The following is a 20,906-nucleotide window of genomic DNA, read 5'->3' as shown; positions in this document are numbered from 1 at the left end:
CTTTTAACGACTCACCAGACTGCTGCGCATGAGTCTTTGTGTGTGTTGTTCTTTATTTCTTTGACCCCAAAGCCCAAGCGGATGAAAAGCAAAGCAATCCAATCGAGGCGTGATATTTCCGGGTCCTATGACTTATCAGGTGGTTGTCCGGTGGGAGGAGAGGGAGCGTGTGCTTTCTGTTTGAAATACTTTCCTTACTGTAGTCCCCGAACCCAAAGCACTTCTCTAAACTGTCTGAGGGAGTAGAGGGGAAGTGGTTACTCAAAGTTGCCGAAACTTTCCTCTCTCATAACTGACATTTGGCAGCATGGCAGGCGGATCTGTGTCGGAGTGTAAGGAATACTTGTTTAAAGTTTTGGTGATCGGGGAACTTGGTGTGGGAAAGACGAGCATCATCAAACGATACGTGCATCAGCTCTTCTCGCAACACTACAGAGCGACCATAGGCGTGGATTTTGCACTCAAAGTCCTCCACTGGGACAGCAAAACACTAGTGCGGCTACAGCTTTGGGACATCGCAGGTAAGGAGGACGTGTAAATGAAAATGTCTTAAATCAACTTTATTTAACAAACCACCATGCCGTTTAGAGTGTTTTGTATAGCCTATGACCACCCTTATAATATTAAGTCTACGTGTCTCGACATTAAATAAGCCTTCAAGCATACGCACATTGATGTAACGCTGAGCTTGTGATGGAAAGTCTGATTCCATTCCGAGATTCGGTTCTTTTGAACAGTTAATTTCAAAGAATCCTAATCGTACACAGATTAAACACTTAAAGGGATAGTTCACCCCAAAATGAAAATTCTGTCGTTAATTACTTACCCTCATGTCGTTCCAAACTGATAAGAATTTTGTTCATCTTCGGAACAAAAATGATGATCTTTTTGATGAAATCTGAAAGACGTCTGTTCCTCCATTGACTGCCTTTGCAACGACCACTTTGACGCTTCAAAAAGGTCAAAAAGACATCGTAAAACTAATCCATATGAGTTGAGTGGTTTAGTCCAAATTCTCTGAAGAGACTCGATTGCTTTTTATGATGATTATGACAGATTTAATTGAGGCTTTTACTTACATGTAAACATTGATCAGCAAACATAAGCAGAAGCTCAACCTAACCTGAATGACGCACAATAACTAAACCTCCTCCGGAAGCTCAAACGTGCTGCGTAACACACGAGAATGAACCTCATTGGTTACGCACTACGCAGCACGTTTGAGTTTGGTTTAAAGGATACTTGTGCAATTTCATGCGTCCTACTTATGTTTGTAAGAAACTATAGAAATAATTTGCATATAGCCTGCAGTACATTAACTCAACATTTACTGTTGTTGTACATGTCTCGGTTGAATGAGTTAAATTAAAACCTTTCTTTTCTACGCATGTTGAAAACTAAAACTGTCAGTCATTTGTAAACATATTTAGAGGTCGTATTTTTAACGTATTAACACCAAATTTTTAAGACAAATCCTCAGTTCACTCCAATTGTTTTTACTATCGGCCTGCTCATCCCGTTCTCGTATCATTACGAGTCGTATGTTCTTCGTTCAGTATTGTTATGTGAACCGGTTCAGTTGGATCATTGAAAAGATCCGACTCGGAACGATTCGGACATCGGTTGAGACTGATTCCAGATGATATGCTCACTGTTACGCACCCCAACGCTACTGTTAATGAAAAAGTGTATGACATTTGGCTGTATGACCGTTGAATAAACGCCAAAATTCAGTTTGGAAAGAAGGCGCTAAACTTTCTGAAAGCCCAGGATAACTGCGAGCTCTAGCTTACTGTCACCACGTTGGAGTAGCGAACATAATTACTTACGCAATGTAGGTCATGTTGTGAGACTAGAGAGAAGGGAGGGGAGCGATATGCTTTATGCTATTGTGACTGTGTCTCAAAACCTTCATGGTAAGCTGCCTACCACATGATCTGGACAGGAGCGTGGCTAAAATGTTGAGAAGGAGCCAATATGTGCGTGACTTTACTAACCAATCTGTAAGTTATCACATATGCGTTATGTTTGTTGATTCTGTGGCATAACAGTCCTACAGTTCCAATGTTGTGTAACTAAACATGCCTTTCTGAAAAGGGAAGTGAAATCATGTATCAACCGAAACCTTGACGTGACGTTATGGAATGCAAGCAAGTCATTAAATAGCTTTCTTTTCTTTTCTTTTCTTTCTTTCTTTCTTCTTTCTTCTTTCTTTCTTTCTTTCCCATATAAGATGAGAGAGAATTGTGTAACTGTTCTTGCTTTCAGTTGCTTATAAAACCACTTTCGGCAGATTGCCTGGTGCTCCACAGTAAGGGGGGGAAAAGAACACAGCTCTTCTAAAACTGCTCATGACCTTTGTATGACTTTACATACATCTGCAAGTCTGTGATATACCATAGGCTATTCTGTTTTTCTCTGATAATATGTTCCTATCTATACAATACATTTTTCCACCTATATACAATACAATCTAGAGCATTTAACCCTGTAAAGCCTGACATATTAAATAATAGTATAATAGGAAAAATCTATTTTTTTTAAGTTTATTGAAATTTTAGACAGAATATAAAAGAAAATATAAAACATATGCAAACTTTTTTTTTTTTAGGTTTTGTATCAGGCTTTTAAGTTCTATATACTGTAGTGTGATATAGTGAGAATATGGAGCTCCACACTTCAGAAGATAAAAAAAACATCAGTTTTATTTATAGTCCCAAACTGAGCAAAAACATTCAATTTGCTGCAAATATTGTTTTTATATTGACAAAAAGTAAGATTCTGATACCTTGTAATTTAAATAAATGAGATTTTATACCAGTATGACAGGCCACTTATGAAAAATGCATATAAACATCAGGTGTCACACTATAAATTCCAATAATATGTCTTAGTAAGATGATATTAAAATGCTTGGTTGATCAAAGCTCTGTTGTTTTAATTTGCTTTAATCGAGTACATGTTCATCTTGAAATATTAATAATGATATAAAAGTTATTACTATATAAAACATCATCAAAGATTTCACAGTAAAAAGACACATGTACCACGACCTGAAGGTGGATATTTTTAGAATTAAACTGAAAGGCCTGATGAACTATCAATCAGAGGGCGTAAGACATGTTGAAGATTGGTTTTTCAGCAAAGTTTAGAGTTCAGCTAATTTAGAGGCCATAGAAATCCAGGCTTTATAGGGTTAATTTATATGCTTCAGAATGACTCTGCATTTTCACACTAAAGTCCTCCTGAGACATTTGAGAGCTGGAAGGTGAGCTGTCTTTAATCTATTCACACTTTCTCTCTTCCCATTGCTGCAATGCATGGTGTCATTAGAGGAAGACCCACACTGCAATCTCTATATTTCCCCAAAGACAGATTATGTCTTATACTGCAGTATTCCTCGAGCACAATAGGACCATGGAGGCATGTTTAATTCAATATACTGTACCAACAGTCCACGGCAAACAATTGGACAACTGCAGTTTTCAATTTAATTTCAGTGTCATGTGCGTCAGCGTCCTGTGAAATTGAATTGTGAGGATTTGTAAGGCTGGGATGATTTATGTGCGTCTGTATAAGTCTACATATAACGAGACGGGCATAAACAACCTTAACGCTTATCTACACTGCACCTTAAACTCTGCACTCTGGCATGAGAAATGTATTTTCAGATTGTTTGAGACTTAAGAAATATATCTCTGATGTGCTGAGGTGCTCTTTGTTGCAACGTTTCTTTAATAGGATGTCATGAATGTCAGGCTGACATAACTTATATAGTATATGTTGGTACTGGGACACACAATGCAGAGCCATCTGACATCTCTTCTTGGTCACACTTGAGGCATTCAGAAGTTTATATATGTGTTATGTGTTGAATTGATTCAATAGTTCAATTTAGTATTATGAAACTGAGCAAAAGTTCAGAAGTTCCATTTATCTTTAAAGTGTACATATTTAATTGTTCATATTTATCCAAGCTGACTAGATCTCCTTCTTTGTTTAATTTCTTTTTATATTATTTCTTTCGATAGCTCATAGGAGTTTTTACTTAAGGAAGTAAAAGTAAAAAAAAAAAAAAAAAATCTTGTGAAATTATCTGGATATTCCAGATAATTAAACATTTGGACATTTTGAGTATACAAATAGTACAGGCCCTACAGCCTGGGAAAAAACGAGGTAACAACAGAAGTTCTTTTACAGGAAGAATTTAATTTATGAGATTAGGTATATTGTTTGTCATTGTTTTAGCAAATAAAACAAAGTAATTAAAAGTATTAAAAAAATGTGAAACCATAGAATGGCAAACAAATATACAGTGTCTCCAGCCAAAAAGTTACACATTTTGTTTTTAGCCTTTAAAAGCTGTTTTTAGGGGATTGAGTGGCAGTGTTTCATCAGCTTTGAATTGTCCTTCATTTAGATCCCAGTGTTCCTTTAAAACAAATTTTCTGTTCCCATCTTCCTTTATTGCTTTCTCACTCAGCCTTTTATTCTCTCGCCCCAGTCATGACTGTCACATTGAGCTGCAAGGACAGCGTCAGTGATGTGTGAATTACACAGGTTGCATTCTTTCAGTCTGTATGTGGGTGCATGTTTGAAAGTGTCTGGAGAACAGCTGGAATATACTGTACTGTGTGGCCCACAAGCATGTGGGATTCGATTGTTCACTCTGACATCCTGGCCCAGTTCCCGATGCCAGTCCAGACCTGTATCCTCCTGGATAAAGTTGATCAAACTCTGTCCCATTTACGCATTTACTTCTACACTGCTAATTAACCCTGTTAATCATGCGCATAATTGGTAGCTCGGTGGTACTAATCAAGTACGCTGTTTTTCCATACCCACACCGACTAGCGATTACGATAATGACCCTGAATTGGATGACTGTAATCAAGGCCTTCTGCAAATACGTATGTGTCGGACCCTGACTGAAGCCAGGGGCTCACCCGCCTACCTTGGCCCAGAATAGCAGTGCTCCACTGGGGCTGTCTGAAAGGAACATGCTTATTACAGACATGGAGCTTTAAAGAAAACTCTTAACCTTGTGCCAAGGATTGGGATGACATGTTAGAAAAGCAGTGCCTTTTTTTAATTCATGACTGACTGACATGCTTGCCATCCAAGTTAAAAAAAAATCATCCGTCCGTCCGTCGCCAAAGAGTTAATGACCGACTTACCTATATATCAGCAATAGAGATGGGCCAATCAATGTTTGAAAAGGTACTTTTGTTGGATGTTAATAAATGCTTCTCATGTCTGGAAAGATGTTTGACGTGTGTTGATTTTTTATATGTACATTATAAGCGACTCAAACTCGCAGTGCTTTCAGATGGATTAGCATTTGGAGCCATACTTCATTGACAAGCTGCACATAAAAAAATAACTGCAGCCTTCGCGATTTCATAATCGCACTAAGAACCGCGTTTAAGCATTAATCGCGTTTAAGTTCAGTGTTATTTTTCGTATCATGCGATAAATCGTGCAGCCCTAGTCAATAACTAATGATTTAAAATAAATATGATTAGTTTTGACAACACTGAAGCCCCATTTACACTAGTGCGTTTTCGTTTTAAAATGCATACATTTTGCTACGGTTACGCCTGTCATTTAGACTACGCCGGCGTTTTCGAACCTCAAAAATGGACATTCGGAAAACGCTGCAGACCCCGTTTTAGTTTTAAAATGCCGGGGTTGCGTTTTAGTATAAACGGACCATAAACTGAGACTTTTGAAAACAATGGCGTGGCTGCCCACGTTCGCTCTGCGTATCTTTGACGACTGTGTAAACAATAACATGGAGACTGAATGCTGGCTTTGTTGTAATTTTTAGCAGCCATTGTGCAGTTAAACTCTGCATTTTTTTTAATACTGCAGCTACCTACATGCCAGCAGCCATATCACCCTGTGGCCCAAGACCGGTTGCCCACTGAAGCTAAGCAGGGCTGAGCCTGGTTAGTACCTGGATGGGAGACCTCCTGGGAAAACTAGGTTGCTGCTGGAAGAGGTGTTAGTGAGGCCAGCAGGGGGTGCTCACCCTGTGGTCTGTGTGGGTCCTAACGCGCCACTGTAGTGTTGGGACACTATACTGTCAAAATGCATTGTCCTTCGGATGAGACGTTAAACCGAGGTCCTGACTCTCTGTGGTCGTTAAAAAAAAAAAAAAATCCAAATTTGCTATTTGTCCTCTGTCAATCATGGCCTGTTTAAATTACAGTTCACAGTTACAGTGTTTGCTGTCAGTATCGGGTGGTCTTTGGGGGTGTTGATTGCAGATAGCCTTTGCCCCAGTGCAGTGAAGCCTCTGTCTCTGGTCATTAGCTGTACTGTTGGTTGGGTATGTAATGACGGCCCAAAGCGTCTGAAGTGTGTTGTTGTTCCACGAAAAAAAAAAAAAAAAAACATATGCAGCTGGCTCGTCTGGCTTGGATTGTTGCCATAGCAACACACCCACAAGATTGTTATCTTGATAAAGGCCATGCAGGAGAAACTTCAGGTTTCCATGGCTATGGACAGCGAGTATCCCTGTTTCCCTATGCCACCGCCCTCTCTTTTTCTCACTGTCTCAAGCTTTTAAGTGATGTTCAATTCAGAATCACCATAATTCACATTAGCAGTCATATTTAGAAATAAATAAATTAATTAATAAATGTATTAAAAAATTAATTCATTCACACCTGTTTCACGATTGGCCAGATTCACCGCATGACAACGATCACGTGTGTTTCATGTTTATTGTCACGCCTTCAGTTCCACTAATGCTCATAAATCTGTATTTTTATAACAGTTAAAGCTCTTTTCATGTAGTCGCGATGTTATATTGTGTCATGTTTATCAGAATAAAACTGATAAAAAAACGTAAACCCCACTACATTGGTATTTAAATAATATATGCTTGTTGAACTTTTATTCTTGTAAAAACATTCAACATAAAGTGTTGAATGAAAATGTCTTCTGAAACAATAAAAGTAAAGTATGCAAACACAGCGCGAGCGTCACTACGAGAAGCAGAAGTGTCCGACTTCACGTCTCTGTTTTCAGCTCCACCCCGCCTGCACGCAGCTACTCTCGCCGATCGGTTGCATCCAGTCGCAGCTGATGTCGAACACACCTTTCGTTACGTCATAAGTGTTTCGAAATTTCAATGGTTCACCACTGGGGGGCGTGACTTTAGCAGTTTGATACACGCTCCAGACCACTGAATCGAAACAAAAGATTCGTAAAGCTTTGAAGCTTCATGAAGCAGTGTTTTGAAATCGCCCATCACTAGATATTGTTGAAAAGTCGTTATTTTGTTTTTTTGGCACACAAAAAGTATTCTCGTCGCTTCATAACATCAAGGTTGAACCACTGTAGCCACATAAACTGTTTTAAATATGTCTTTAGTAGCTTTCTGGGCATCTGAAAGTGTTAATTATCTTGCTGTCAATGGAGGCCTCACTGAGCCATCGGATTTTATGAAAAACAACCTAATTTGTGTACCGAAGATGAACTAAGGTCTTACGGGTGTGGAACAACATGAGGATGAGTAACTAATGACAGAATTTTCATTTTTTTGGGTGAACTAACCCTTTAAATTAATGAAACTTTTCCTTTTTAAAACCATGTGAAGTCAACATGAATACAGAGAGTAAATTTGGCATATTCTTACTTTTTTGACCCAGTATATTGTAAGCTGTTTCCTAGAAATGTAAAGAACAATTGCCTATAGATTGATTTGAATTTATGTTTTTAAATATGTGAATGCGATGAGCCCTCGTTCAACTGATGAAGTCTATTTCATTAAAGCCAGTGCTACTTGTTGTGGTTTTAAAAGGAAGTAGCAGAAACATCAGTCAGAACTAGCCACATCATTAAGACTCACTCAGTGTTGTCAAAACAGTTTATTGCTAATCATATTTATTGCAAATCATTAGCCACTATTGACCTCTCAAAATGTTGATCAGCCCGTCTCTATTGCCGTCATGCAGTCAAAGCTTTTGTTTACCTCGGGTCCCTTTTTGCTGTTGAGAAACTGTCAGTTTGTGTTGTGCTATATTTACACATGCTACAGGCGGGTCGACGTCCCATCGATTCTTTTGTGAGGTGTAAAGACAAGTCCATTGATTGGTGATAAATGGAGATTGATTCTTGACATTGCTTCTCCAGGGGGGAGAATAAGGTCTCCCACCGCACAATTATTGACACACCGTTCCTGACTCTCTCATTCCCTACACAAACAATTTAGAGTGCCTACATTATTGATCAGCAGCACTAGAAAAATAACAAAAAATAAGAAGTCACCATTACTGTACCCTGTCTGTCAAAAAGGGCCTTTCATTAAAGAATTAAATTCAGATCTTTAGTGGTTATCCTATGTAACAAACCCTGGTTTGAATTCATCATGAATTGTAATGTACTGTCGTAAAGGTTTGATCAAATATAGGAAAAGCACAAACATTTGCTCAACTGACCCTCCGTTAATTTCTGCCTCCTTGGTTACTGCTGCTTACTCAAAAAATTGCATGTAAGTACAACTTTACTTTTAAGTTTTACATGCAAAGAATGAACTGGATATACAGTGGGTACGGAAAGTATTCAGACCCCCTTAAATTTTTCACTCTTTGTTATATTGCAGCCATTTGCTAAAATCATTTAAGTTCATTTTTTTCCCTCATTAATGTACACACAGCACCCCATATTGACAGAAAAACACAGAATTGTTGACATTTTTGCAGATTTATTAAAAAAGAAAAACTGAAATATCACATGGTCCTAAGTATTCAGACCCTTTGCTGTGACACTCATATATTTAACTCAGGTGCTGTCCATTTCTTCTGATCATCCTTGAGATGGTTCTACACCTTCATTTGAGTCCAGCTGTGTTTGATTATACTGACTGGACTTGATTAGGAAAGCCACACACCTGTCTATATAAGACCTTACAGCTCACAGTGCATGTCAGAGCAAATGAGAATCATGAGGTCAAAGGAACTGCCTGAAGAGCTCAGAGACAGAATTGTGGCAAGGCACAGATCTGGCCAAGGTTACAAAAAATTTCTGCTGCACCTAAGGCTCCATAATCCTTAAATGGAAGACGTTTGGGATGACCAGAACCCTTCCTAGAGCTGGCCGTCCGGCCAAACTGAGAGAAGAGCCTTGGTGAGAGAGGTAAAGAAGAACCCAAAGATCACTTTGGCTGAGCTCCAGAGATGCAGTCGGGAGATGGGAGAAAGTTATAGAAAGTCAACCATCACTGCAGCCCTCCACCAGTCGGGGCTTTATGGCAGAGTGGCCCGATGGAAGCCTCTCCTCAGTGCAAGACACATGAAAGCCCGCATGGAGTTTGCTAAAAAACACCTGAAGGACTCCAAGATGGTGAGAAATAAGATTCTCTGGTCTGATGAGACCAAGATAGAACTTTTTGGCCTTAATTCTAAGCGGTATGTATGGAGAAAACCAGGCACTGCTCATCACCTGTCCAATACAGTCCCAACAGTGAAGCATGGTGGTGGCAGCATCATGCTGTGGGGGTGTTTTTCAGCTGCAGGGACAGGATGACTGGTTGCAATCGAGGGAAAGATGAATGCGGCCAAGTACAGGGATATCCTGGACGAAAACCTTCTCCAGAGTGCTCAGGACCTCAGACTGGGCCGAAGGTTTACCTTCCAACAAGACAATGACCCTAAGCACACAGCTAAAATAACGAAGGAATGGCTTAACAACAACTCCGTGACTGTTCTTGAATGGCCCAGCCAGAGCCCTGACTTAAACCCAATTGAGCATCTCTGGAGAGACCTAAAAATGGCTGTCCACCAACGTTTACTATCCAACCTGACAGAACTGGAGAGGGTCTGCAAGGAGGAATGGCAGAGGATCCCCAAATCCAGGTGTGAAAAACTTGTTGCGTCTTTCCCAAAAAGACTCATGGCTGTATTAGATCAAAAGGGTGCTTCTACTAAATACTGAGCAAAGGGTCTGAATACTTAGGACCATGTGATATTTCAGTTTTTCTTTTTTAATAAATCTGCAAAAATGTCAACAATTCTGTGTTTTTCTGTCAATATGGGGTGCTGTGTGTACATTAATGAGGGAAAAAAATGAACTTAAATGATTTTAGCAAATGGCTGCAATATAACAAAGAGTGAAAAATTTAAGGGGGTCTGAATACTTTCCGTACCCACTGTATACATATAAATATAAAATAAATACAGAAAGTCATTCCAAATTAATGTAATAGTTTCACAATGAAAGGTGCACTGGTCCATGGCTCCATAAAGGGGTGTGTGAAATTACACTGAAATGAGGAAGCCAAGAAAAACACCTGATCTGAGGACAAACCATCCAATTGGATATATATTGGTTTGTCCTCAGATCTGGCCTAGGACTTATTGCCCAATCTACAGAAAGTAAAAGTCTTAACAAGCATAACTTGACTACAAATTGTTTTCATAATCAAAGGAAAAGTGCATTTCTTTGATTTGCACGAACTAGATGAACTCAGAAAATGTTTTTCTCGGCTTCCTCATTTTAGTGTAATTTCACACCCCTTAGGGAGCCATGGACCAGTAGAAGCACCTTTCATTGTGAAACTATTACATCACACTGTGGCTTTTTCTCAGTTAATACAAGAGCTTACTACTCCATTTTGCCTTTTTCATGTCTCGCTAAGCCTCTGCTTTCACACTATTCTCCCAGCAATTCTCCTTTTCTCTTTTGATAAGTAGCTGACTCTCTGTGAAGCACTTCAGGTACAGTTCGCTTGCTCAGTCAAACTTCACTGGTCTTCTGTTTTGCTATAATAGCGCCACACAGAGAGAACTATTAATTCGGAGAAAACACCAGTTTACAACAGCATGCACAGCATATTGTGGCGTAAAGTATTGATCAGGAGAACGATTCTGGCCCTTCTCATGCTGTTTCTAGGAACTTAAAGCAGTTCTGAGATTTTCTTTCTTGACTTGCTCTGTGACAGCTGGCCCAACGCACCAAATGCATTCATGAGTTCGTTTATGTCTGGTCTCTCTGGATACTCAGTATCTTTAATTCATCAGAGCAGTTTTTTTTAATAAGATTTGGGCTGTGTGCCCAAAATGGACTGGGAGCCAAGAATTAGGTTGTGTCTTCTTATGTGTCAGCCCTCCCGTGTGTTCACCTGAGGTTAAATGGTCTAAATTTAGACCAGCAATCAAGAGCAATTAGCTGCCAAGAGACCTAAGAAGCTTTTGGCGTGTGAAGTGCGTAGCTGAACGGGCGAAGATAATGGAACTGAGACTGTTGGGGGGTGAAATACACTCCATGTTTAAATGCTGATCACTGGAAACCAAATATAGACATCTGAAAGTCTATATGGTACAAAACTACTGTACTGAATGCAACGCTGGAGAGCAGGGACTGTTGGGACTAAAATTTGGCCCTGGAAAAATCCAGTCCATTTGGCCCACACAATCCCCTGTGAACATTCTGAAGGCCTGATTAGGGCCTTTAAATTGAATGAATGAATGAATGAATGAATGAAGGACAGAATTGAATAGCAGAAAATATTATTGCTGAATAACAAATGCAGTTAACGTTATTAATGTTGCATATTTTTGTCACAAAAAATTGCACAATTGAGAGTAAAACATTGGTTTTGAGTTGTGGTAAAGTTAATTTACTGCCATAAGTAACAATAAAACCTGTAAAGTTAACACTGAATTTATGCAGGACTGTATGTAATTCTGTCAGACTTGCCAATATCTTAATTATTGAAATCATTTTCAGTTTATTAGAACTAAACATTGTAATAAATCATGAATGAATCACTTAAACGATTCACATAAAACACTGATCCATTCAGGAACGAAACGTTACTGCTGTGAGTTGCTCTGAAATACGTGTCATTTAATCGTGCTTTAGCTTCTTTCTTTGGTGGAGCAAAAATAAACAGTAACTGGTAATATCGTGTTTGTAAGTTCTAAGTCTGTAAATGTAAGTTACTCAATATTAACTTCTTTTTTATTTGAACATTTAAAAAAAAAAAAAAACATGCTCACAGTCATGCTGTTGGTCTAAATAACCATTACAGGCTGTGATGATAAGCTGTGATATTTGGAAAAACAGTGGGATATTGCCCCCCAAAAGTAGCTAGAAATTTAAAGTAGAATTTTAAAGTTAATTTTGAACATACTCATTGGTATTTGCAAACAGAAATGTCAATATCCTTCAGCCTCTTGGCAAATATGCGAATCTACTATCTCTCTCATCACATGTGCACAAAGATGCCTCGTTGCACTTCCCCAGCTTTCCTCACACTCTGAAGAAAGAGGGAGAGAGTGAAGAACAAAGCAATGTCAGGCATTACAGACAGGCCCGTGATCACAGTCTTCCTCTGTCTGAACTCTGATTTGAGAGAGTGGTTTGGGCTCTGGCTTAACTGCGGCATAAACTAGACACTAGAGCTTTCTAGACACATGAAGCTTCTCTGAAGTCTTTTCATTCCTATGGGAAACAGCACATTGTCACAAGTCACTGATTTGATTCTGAGGGGTCTGCCTGTCTAGGTGGCTTGATGTTGGATATTCACATCTCAGTTTTGAAAAATAATGAGTTTTTATACTGCTAAAAATATAGGCCTACCTATTTAGCCTGTGTTAAATTGTCTTAAAATTATTTTGATGCCAATTTAGAAGGATTGGGTTTAAGGATTTAACAATGCACTCAATATTTGTAATACTGTGCTGACTAAAATGGCAGATGTGTTGGACTTATGCTGACACTTAGGACTGTGAATGCAGCATTACGCAAAAGTCTTCAGCTATTCTTGCTACTGTAGAAATCATTATTTATATTTAACCTCCACTGAGTTGTTCCAAAACTAGGGTTATATTATTTGGGGAAAAATAATTTTTATTTATTTATTTATTTTTTACTGTTAAAAAATTAATATTGTGATCTAAACTGTGTGTGTGTGTGTAATATATATATATATATATATATATATATATATATATATATATATATATATATATTCATTCATTTCATTTGCAAAAACGGACAATTCATCATGTCTCATCAAATCATGTTTTTTTTTATTGTGCATTCCAAGTAATATCAATCAAACTGCAGTTGGGTTGTTTTGATTAAGTAATAACAACAGTTCCCTTTCGATACTACACTCCGTACTGCGTCGTCTGCCGTATATATATTAAAAGTTTTTTTTTTTTTTTTATATATATATATATATATATATATATATATAATTTTTTTTTTTTTTTAGCAAAAGCTGAGAACTCCAACATTCATTTTTTGGCAAAAGCCGATAACTCCACATTTCATGTTTCAGAGTTAAACAAAACCAAGTAATTGCTTTGTAATTGCAATTAAAACACACTGAAACACACAGACGCACACACGCGTGCGCACACACAAACAAACGCTAAAGGACAAGGTTTCAGCATGTAGAAGACGTGTATGGTGTACAAGTACTTGCAGGAGTCGAAATTATAAATCTTTGATCACTTTTATGCCAAGTTTACACTACAGGATTTTAAGCCCGATTTGCAAATTAACAAGCTCGCCGACAGGTCAGGCTGTGATCGGGGGAAAATCAGCGAGTGATTGGCGCTCGCCAATCTTTATGTGTGAATTACTCAACGACGCATCAAAGAGGCTCGCTGACGTGTCGCCGACACCTCGCAGACGCCAGACAAATATCTAGCATGCTAAATATCTGGAGCTGTCGGCCAACTTGATATCCTGTGGTGTCACGTGTCGCGATGAGACAGCCAATGAAATATACACTGATGTCTATGGAACCAGCAATAACAATCCATTCAAATATAATTTGCTGACATTTATTCATATCAGATACACATTGTGTAAGTAACTATAAAGCTCACTCACTCTATTGTTCTCCCAGTTCACTGGCCACATGTATTTCGGGACAAATGGATGAATTCATGTTATATATTAAGATCAAGGTCATTTTATATAGGTTTTTAAATGACAAAAAACTCACTTGCACATATTGAGAATCGGAATATCAGATAGTTGATGACATGGTGAGAAAAGCCATACATCTGCCATACAGTGTGGCCAGCTGTCACATGACAAGCATGACGCGTTGTCATGGAAACAATAAAGGGAAACGTTCTAAAATAACAGTCGCCTTAACTCTGGGAGGTCATCCAGAATGTCTTAAACTTATGTGTGAAAGGGTTATTTTAATTTTAATTAAATTTAATTCAAAATTTAATCTAATTTCCTCCCAACATCCATTTTCAAATAAAGTCATTGGGTGACAGTTGTCGTCAGCTCGTGTAGTGTGTAACCTCCTGTTGCAGATCATTTACGTAGTGTCACGTAGTGTAAACACCACAACGACTTCAAGACTCCACAGCAAGTCACGTAGTCTGAACAGCACAGCGATCTGCCAACGTTTAAAGTCCTAAAGTGTAAACTTGGCTTAACTTAGCTTTGATGAAATTTCCTTCAGCTAGCACGTCTTTTCGAAGTGACTAGCAGCCTTGTCACCTGACCTGAATACTGCACGCTGATTTGCTAAAACGTACTTATCGGGTTGTGTACACAAACAACAAGGGTGCTTTGTCGGTTTCTGCCATAGGGGTGAACTTGCGATGCCTTGACAGTGGACAATACCGGCTTTTTTTTTTTTTTTTTTTGACAAAATGTATTTAGGGTTCAGAACGTGCTATATGTGGAGAATAACAAACGACAGTCAGTTCTTTTTTTTTTCTTTTTTTTTTTTTTTTTTTAAATGTGGCGTTTATCGGCAAATGAACTACACACACACACACACACATATTTCCTTTTGAGCAAGTCAGAATGAATGCCATTTTCACTCAAGGTCCAAAAGCTATTCCTTTTTTCTCCATTTTTCTCCATTCTTAATTTTCAGTTTCAGCTCTTCTGTAACAGCGGTGTTTTGTACATTCAAAATGTACACTTGAATATAAAAGCTTGGTGTATTCTCTTGGTTTTTACATATCAAGGCAGTAAATGTAATGACAAAGTGAGTGTGGTGAATTTAGGTGAGAGGGATATGAGAGGGGTGTGTGTGCACTGAGTCAATTCTTTGATGTGTTATTAGCAACTACCGCTGGGCGAATCTTGTGCTCCACTCTTCTTTTTTTTCTGTCCATCTAGCTTTCGAAGACTTTGCGCTGTGCCGAGCTTTATCCCTCCCCAGGCAAGATGAACTATGAGACAGAGCAGCACATGTGAGAATGATTGTGTCCAGACTTACTCAGAATTTATGTTCTCTGGGCTGGAACACCATTGAGTGCAGCATTGCAGTGCTTATATATATATATATGTATATATATATATATATATATATATGTATATATATGTATATATGTATATAATATGGAACGTGGTAGGAAATTAAACTGAATTTAAATTGGTTGAATTAAAACTTAGCAAATATTGATAATATCATGTATATCATGTAATAATTCTTCCCTCCCACACACATGAAGATATTCAAGATAATTTATGAATTGTAGCAGACAAAAACGATAAGATGTCAATATTGTTTTCTTTATTTCCATTCAAAATAATTTTGCTTTTATTGTGTTGTTTTCTCTCCTGTTTAGGTCAAGAGCGGTTTGGGAACATGACGAGAGTTTATTATAAGGAGGCAGTGGGAGCGTTTGTTGTTTTTGACATTACTCGAGGCTCTACATTCGAGGCTGTTTCAAAATGGAAGCACGATTTGGACAGCAAGGTGAAACTGGCCAATGGCAATCCTATCCCTTCTGTCCTTCTGGCCAATAAATGTGACCAGAAGAAAGATGGATCCAACAATTCCTCACTTATGGACAACTTCTGCAAAGAGGCTGGGTTTTTGGGATGGTTTGAAACATCAGCTAAGGTAATATAAACTCATTCTGTGTACACTTAGCCACTTAAATGTTTGTTTGTACTAGGTCAAAATGAAGGAGAACTTGTCACGAGACATTTTTGCTAAGAATAGAAGCTTCTTACTACACCTTTCCTCTCTAATCTGCTCAGACGACCATGAAAGCTGCCATATTAGATCAAGTATTTAAGATGGCTGACATTCTCCATGGTATTAGGGCCAAAACAGCACCACTGCAGCAGTCTTAAGAACATTAGCCACTCCTCATGCTTGAATCACCAGACATATGTCAAACGTGCAATGTGTAGCTCATCACGTGAAGTAGCAGTATGTATGGGATTTTTAAGGAAGAAATTTTTTCTCAGCTTACCAAGTACTGAAACTTTGCCCACTGATTTAAAATGGTGATAGTGGAACAGTGTTTGGTACATTAGACATAACTTTGTCCAAATTTAATTGATATTGATAGATTTACAAGTTGACTGATATTGCCTTTTATGACCAGTGCAATATTGATTTTCATTATATATTGATTTTCATTTATTTTAATCAATTTATTTTTATTAAAATAGTTATTTTTTTGCTCTTAAATTCACATTATTGTTTAAAAGTTTGGACTCATTAAAGTCACCATGAAATCAAAATAGACAATTCTCTTAAATCATTTATAATAAACAGAAGTATCATATCATTATTTTTTTTTTTTTAAATTCATGTGCCCTTGAAATCTTTAATCAAAATAACATTTGTTTCCGCTGTTTCCACAAAAAATTTGAGAAGCACAATCATTTTCAAGTGTAATAATAATAAGAAATGTTTCTTGAGCACCAAATCCACATATTTGGATGATTTCTGAAGGAAATCTAGAGAAATAACAGCTGAAAATTTTGCCATCACAAAAGAAATAAATTACATTTTTATTTATTTATTTATTTATTTATGTTACGATTGCTATTACTTATGCCATTGTGCTTGTATCATGGAAGTCGTCTAGATAAAGGATATTTTTCTTAGTGCCTGCAGTATGCTGACTTTCAGATGTTTTTTTTTATTACAAATGGATGTCATTCCTGACCAAGATTCATAGTCACATATTTTACAGTATCAGCTGAATCCCAGCTGAACACTGCATGAGTAAAGGGAACAAAATATGTGTGTTTATAGTCTTACATCAGCAGTTTCTTTGATGTATTTTGCAAATTAATCTTCTTTATTTCCTGCGCACACGTTTGAGGGATGCTGGGTGGATCTGGGTAAATTAAGTTGGCTAAAGAGAAATAGTCTGGGGGGAGAGAAGGAAGAAAAGACGAACAGAGAGGAGGAGGAGAAGAAAATGCCTGTTTGTTAATTCTAGGAATACGGTGTCTTGAGGAGTGTGTGATTGTGTAGGTATTTAACACCCTGTTAAATTGTACCCCTTGAAATGCATTTTTAAGTCACCTGATTTGGCCTTAAATATCTTGACTGTGTCTTGCTATTTAAAAAGTGTTTGTTGAGTTTCTGTCTGTAGCGGTGTCTGGTCTTAACTGTTTAACAGAAGGTGTCTCATCAGTCAGTCTGCATAAGCACATGTTTCTGAAATAGATCTCTCCATTAGGGACTCAAGCACACAGATGTCTGGCAGGGAGCTCTGGCACCTGTCGTGCGTATGTGTATGTGTGTGTCTGTGTGCGTGTGTGCACGTGCATGTGTGGTGAATGTGTCTGCTCTCATCTATCAGGACCTCCTTGTGTTCAATCAAGCCTCTGTGCTGACTGGTCCATAGAGATTATTTCAATCTCTCTCTCTTTTTCTATTGCTCCTCTCCCAGTGGGCCGCATGTGTATTTTGTATTTACGCCCTGCCTCCCTTTTTTGTACAAATGACAATTATGGATGGAAAGGTCGATATCACCTGAGAGTAAAAAAAGAAAAAAAAAAGAAAATAATTGTCAGATAAAGTTTAAAATAAGAAATAAAGTCACATTGTGAGAAATAGTCATGTTGGGAGACATAATAGCAATTATGAGAAATTACGAGAAAGTCGCAATTACATTCATTCATTCAGGTGGAAAAGGATTCCATAGAAAATTAAAATGCACTGAAAAAGCAGGCATTTTTTTTTTAAAAAAAAAGTTTTTTTTTTTTCTTGTTTTCCAGTAAACATGTCTAAACATCCTTAAAAATAAATACTTGAGAAACAATTTTTTTCTTGTTTTAAGCATAAACCACACTAAAATGTGGTAGTTTCATGATTGCATGCAGATTGAACAACAAACTCAAGTTATGTTCTTTGAAATAATGTCTTATACACATTTTTGCATCTAAAGAAAATGTGTTTTTTTTTTTAAGAATGTTTAGAAATTTTTACTAGACAATAAGAAAAAAATACATACCCCCGGTTTCACAGACGAGGCTTAACGGGTTAGTTCACCCAAAAATGAAAATTCTGTCATTAATTACTCACCCTCATGTCGTTCCACACCCGTAAGACCTTCGTTCATCTTCAGAACACAAATGAAGATATTTTTGATGAAATCCGAGAGGTTTTTTTTATCCCCCATAGACAGCAATTTAACCACCACTTTAAAGGTCCAGAAAGGTACTAAAGACAATGTTAAAACAGTCAACGTGACTACAGTGGTTCAACCTTAATTTTAAGAAGCGACAAGAATACTTTTTGTGCGCAAAAACAAAAATAGCGACTTTATTCAACAATATCTTCTCTTCTTTGTCATTCTCCTATGTTGTTTACGTTCAGTATTGGCCGACGCTGTTCACGTGAGCAGCGCAACGCGTGCGTGTGATGCCGACGCATTAGCTGGCCAATAATAAGTCAGCATTCTGACGTAGAACCTGTAAATAAAGTCGTTATTTTTGTTTTGTTTTTGCGCACAAAAAGTATTCTCATCACTTCATAAAATTAAGGTGGAGCAGTCACGTGTACTATTTTAACGATGTCTTTAAGCCCTGTCTGTGAAACCGGGCCAAAAAGTTAATTCTCTTTTCACTGTTTTGTTTTGCTCTGTGTGGGCAGACAAATAGGCTACATGTCTTCTGTGAGATCTTTAGTTTTAATTGATTATCATCATAATTTCATAGCATGTCTTTGGGTAGAGTTGAAACAAGCTTCTCAATGGCCCATGCAGATCTCTAAATGGCAATGATTTCAACCATCATTCCTATCAAAAGAGATCACAACATGTCACCATCATTCAAAACAAGCAAGGGCACAGAACACTCTCTGAAAGTCATGGCTCAAAGCGGTCTCATGATGTTCTTAACAAGCTTGAAATTCTAGTTATTTACACCGCTCACTCCAGGCAAATAGCATTCTGTAGCATTTTGGATTCTCTTGTTTTTTTCCCCCTCCATAATGCTGGACATCAATTGTTTTATACAAACATTAATTGTCTCTCAGCATGGCCGTGCCACCTGTATTGTGCTCAGTACTCTGGGTGAATGACAAATACGCATGGTTGGCTTTTGTTTAACCTTTCTGTTTTCTACCCTTTCCCTCAAATCCATCTCACTCACACTTTCTCGCTTTGAAGCCACAGACTACTTAAGGATAGAGGGATGTAAATGGAAAGAGCGAAGTGTCTCGAAAGAGTGATGAGAAGTTGTGTAGGCGGGTACTATCAATCCAGCTTCATGCTGAAGTACCTCTTGAAGCTTCACCACACACTCAGCTTAGCTTAACAAGTTATGTCTATTGACCGTTGTGAAAATGATCTAAATATTCTGGAAAGGTTCCAATGTCATTCTAAACCTGTATGACTTTTTTTCTTCTGCAAAACACAAAATAAGATACTTTGTAGAATGTCTCAATGTTGTTTTTGTCGATACAATGAAAGTCATTGAGGTCTGTTGATGTTTGGACCCAATCGACTTTCATTGTATGTTTAAAAACAGTTCAAGAACAAGATCTTATTTTGTGTTCTGCAGAAGAAAGTAAGTCATACAGGTTTGGAACGATTTTTGGGTGAACTATCCCTTTAACATTTGACTTTGTTCACTGCAGGAGAACATCAATGTTGATGAGGCTGCCCGGTTCTTGGTGGAGAACATCCTTCTCAATGATAAAGGTCTTCCATATGAAGAAAACAATGGTGACAAGATTAAACTGGACCAACAAACAGTGCCTGCTGAGAGCAAGTCAGGTTGCTGCTAGTGTGGATGCTTCTGTGTGTCCCATCATCTGCCGTGGATAGGAGGCAGGAGGCTCAACAAATCCCCCAAACCCTATCCCATCTCATCCCTGCCACGGATCACATACACAACCAGGGGCCGACACATGTCAGTTTGTGCTCTAAAAGGGGAGAAGACATCACCAAAGGACAGATGATCTGATCAGATGAAAACATCTTTCTGATGCTTTTAATGACGAGTTTTTCTCTCTTACTCTTGCTCTGTGCCATGTTTGTCCTTTTTTATAGTGTCAAGCAAGTTACTTCAGTGTTTGCATGTTGTAATATTGCTTAAAACGAATGAAACTAAATGGGTGTCATAGGACCAGGCAAATACCAGTAAAAGTTCTTAGCCAAAATTAAATTAAACTACTTTTTCACAGAGGGTGAGCTGTTTTAATGTACTCTGGACCATTTGCATCTGCTGCTGGGAATTGCCACCCTAAATTTTGCAGGAAAAAAGTTCTCAAGATGTCACTTTATGACAAAATCGTACATATTCCCAGGGCATTTAGTCTGTTGTGAAGATCCAACCATCATCAGTTTTGAAGCTCTACCATGAAATAATTTTATCAAGATAAAAGAAAATGAATAGTCCCTCTAATGGGCCATATAGGCTCAAGAATCATGGGCCTATATGGATGTACATTTGTGGTTCAGAGAGTAAGATCATGTTGGGTTTCCTCAGGCTTGTACATGTAAACGTTCAACTATGTTTATTAATTGTTTTTTAATTGGTACTGAATGAGGGATCTGAGCGCTTGCTCTGTCCATGGCTTTATTCTACAATGAAATTAAGGCAAATATACATTTTTAATATGCTGGACCGATTTTGTCAAGTTTGCAAACAAACATTTGTTGAGGTAACAATGACAAAATAAAACTTTTTAATATGTT

At 37.9% G+C, this 20,906-nt stretch overlaps 1 protein-coding gene, 1 long non-coding RNA gene and 1 pseudogene across 4 annotated transcripts in view; 2 read left to right on the top strand and 1 right to left on the bottom strand.

Annotated features, from left to right (window-relative positions):
• LOC127502630 (uncharacterized) overlaps positions 1-1,996 on the bottom strand; it is a 19,272-nt gene extending 17,276 nt beyond the window's left edge. The window contains exons 1-3 of one of the 3 annotated variants that reach the window (XR_007926890.1): positions 1,080-1,237; positions 827-950; positions 16-230 (exon numbers count right to left, since the gene is read on the bottom strand). This is a non-coding gene — a long non-coding RNA (uncharacterized LOC127502630). Of the gene's footprint in view, positions 1-15; positions 231-826 lie in introns of all 3 variants that reach the window. The other 2 variants (XR_007926891.1, XR_007926889.1) reach the window with 2 other exon arrangements.
• On the top strand, positions 213-20,906 carry rab32a (RAB32a, member RAS oncogene family). The gene is made up of 3 exons (XM_051875685.1): positions 213-521; positions 15,576-15,853; positions 19,844-20,906. Exons 1-3 carry the CDS (start codon positions 308-310, stop codon positions 19,991-19,993), a joined length of 642 nt encoding a protein of 213 aa, XP_051731645.1. The 5' UTR covers positions 213-307; the 3' UTR covers positions 19,994-20,906.
• On the top strand, positions 5,885-6,001 carry LOC127503017 (uncharacterized; annotated as a pseudogene).

The sequence above is a fragment of the Ctenopharyngodon idella genome, chromosome 20, assembly GCF_019924925.1.
Source record: "Ctenopharyngodon idella isolate HZGC_01 chromosome 20, HZGC01, whole genome shotgun sequence".
Classification (NCBI taxonomy): Eukaryota; Metazoa; Chordata; class Actinopteri; order Cypriniformes; family Xenocyprididae; genus Ctenopharyngodon; species Ctenopharyngodon idella.
The sequence above is the reverse complement of the archived record's forward strand: the minus strand, read 5'-3'. Positions and strand labels throughout refer to the sequence as shown.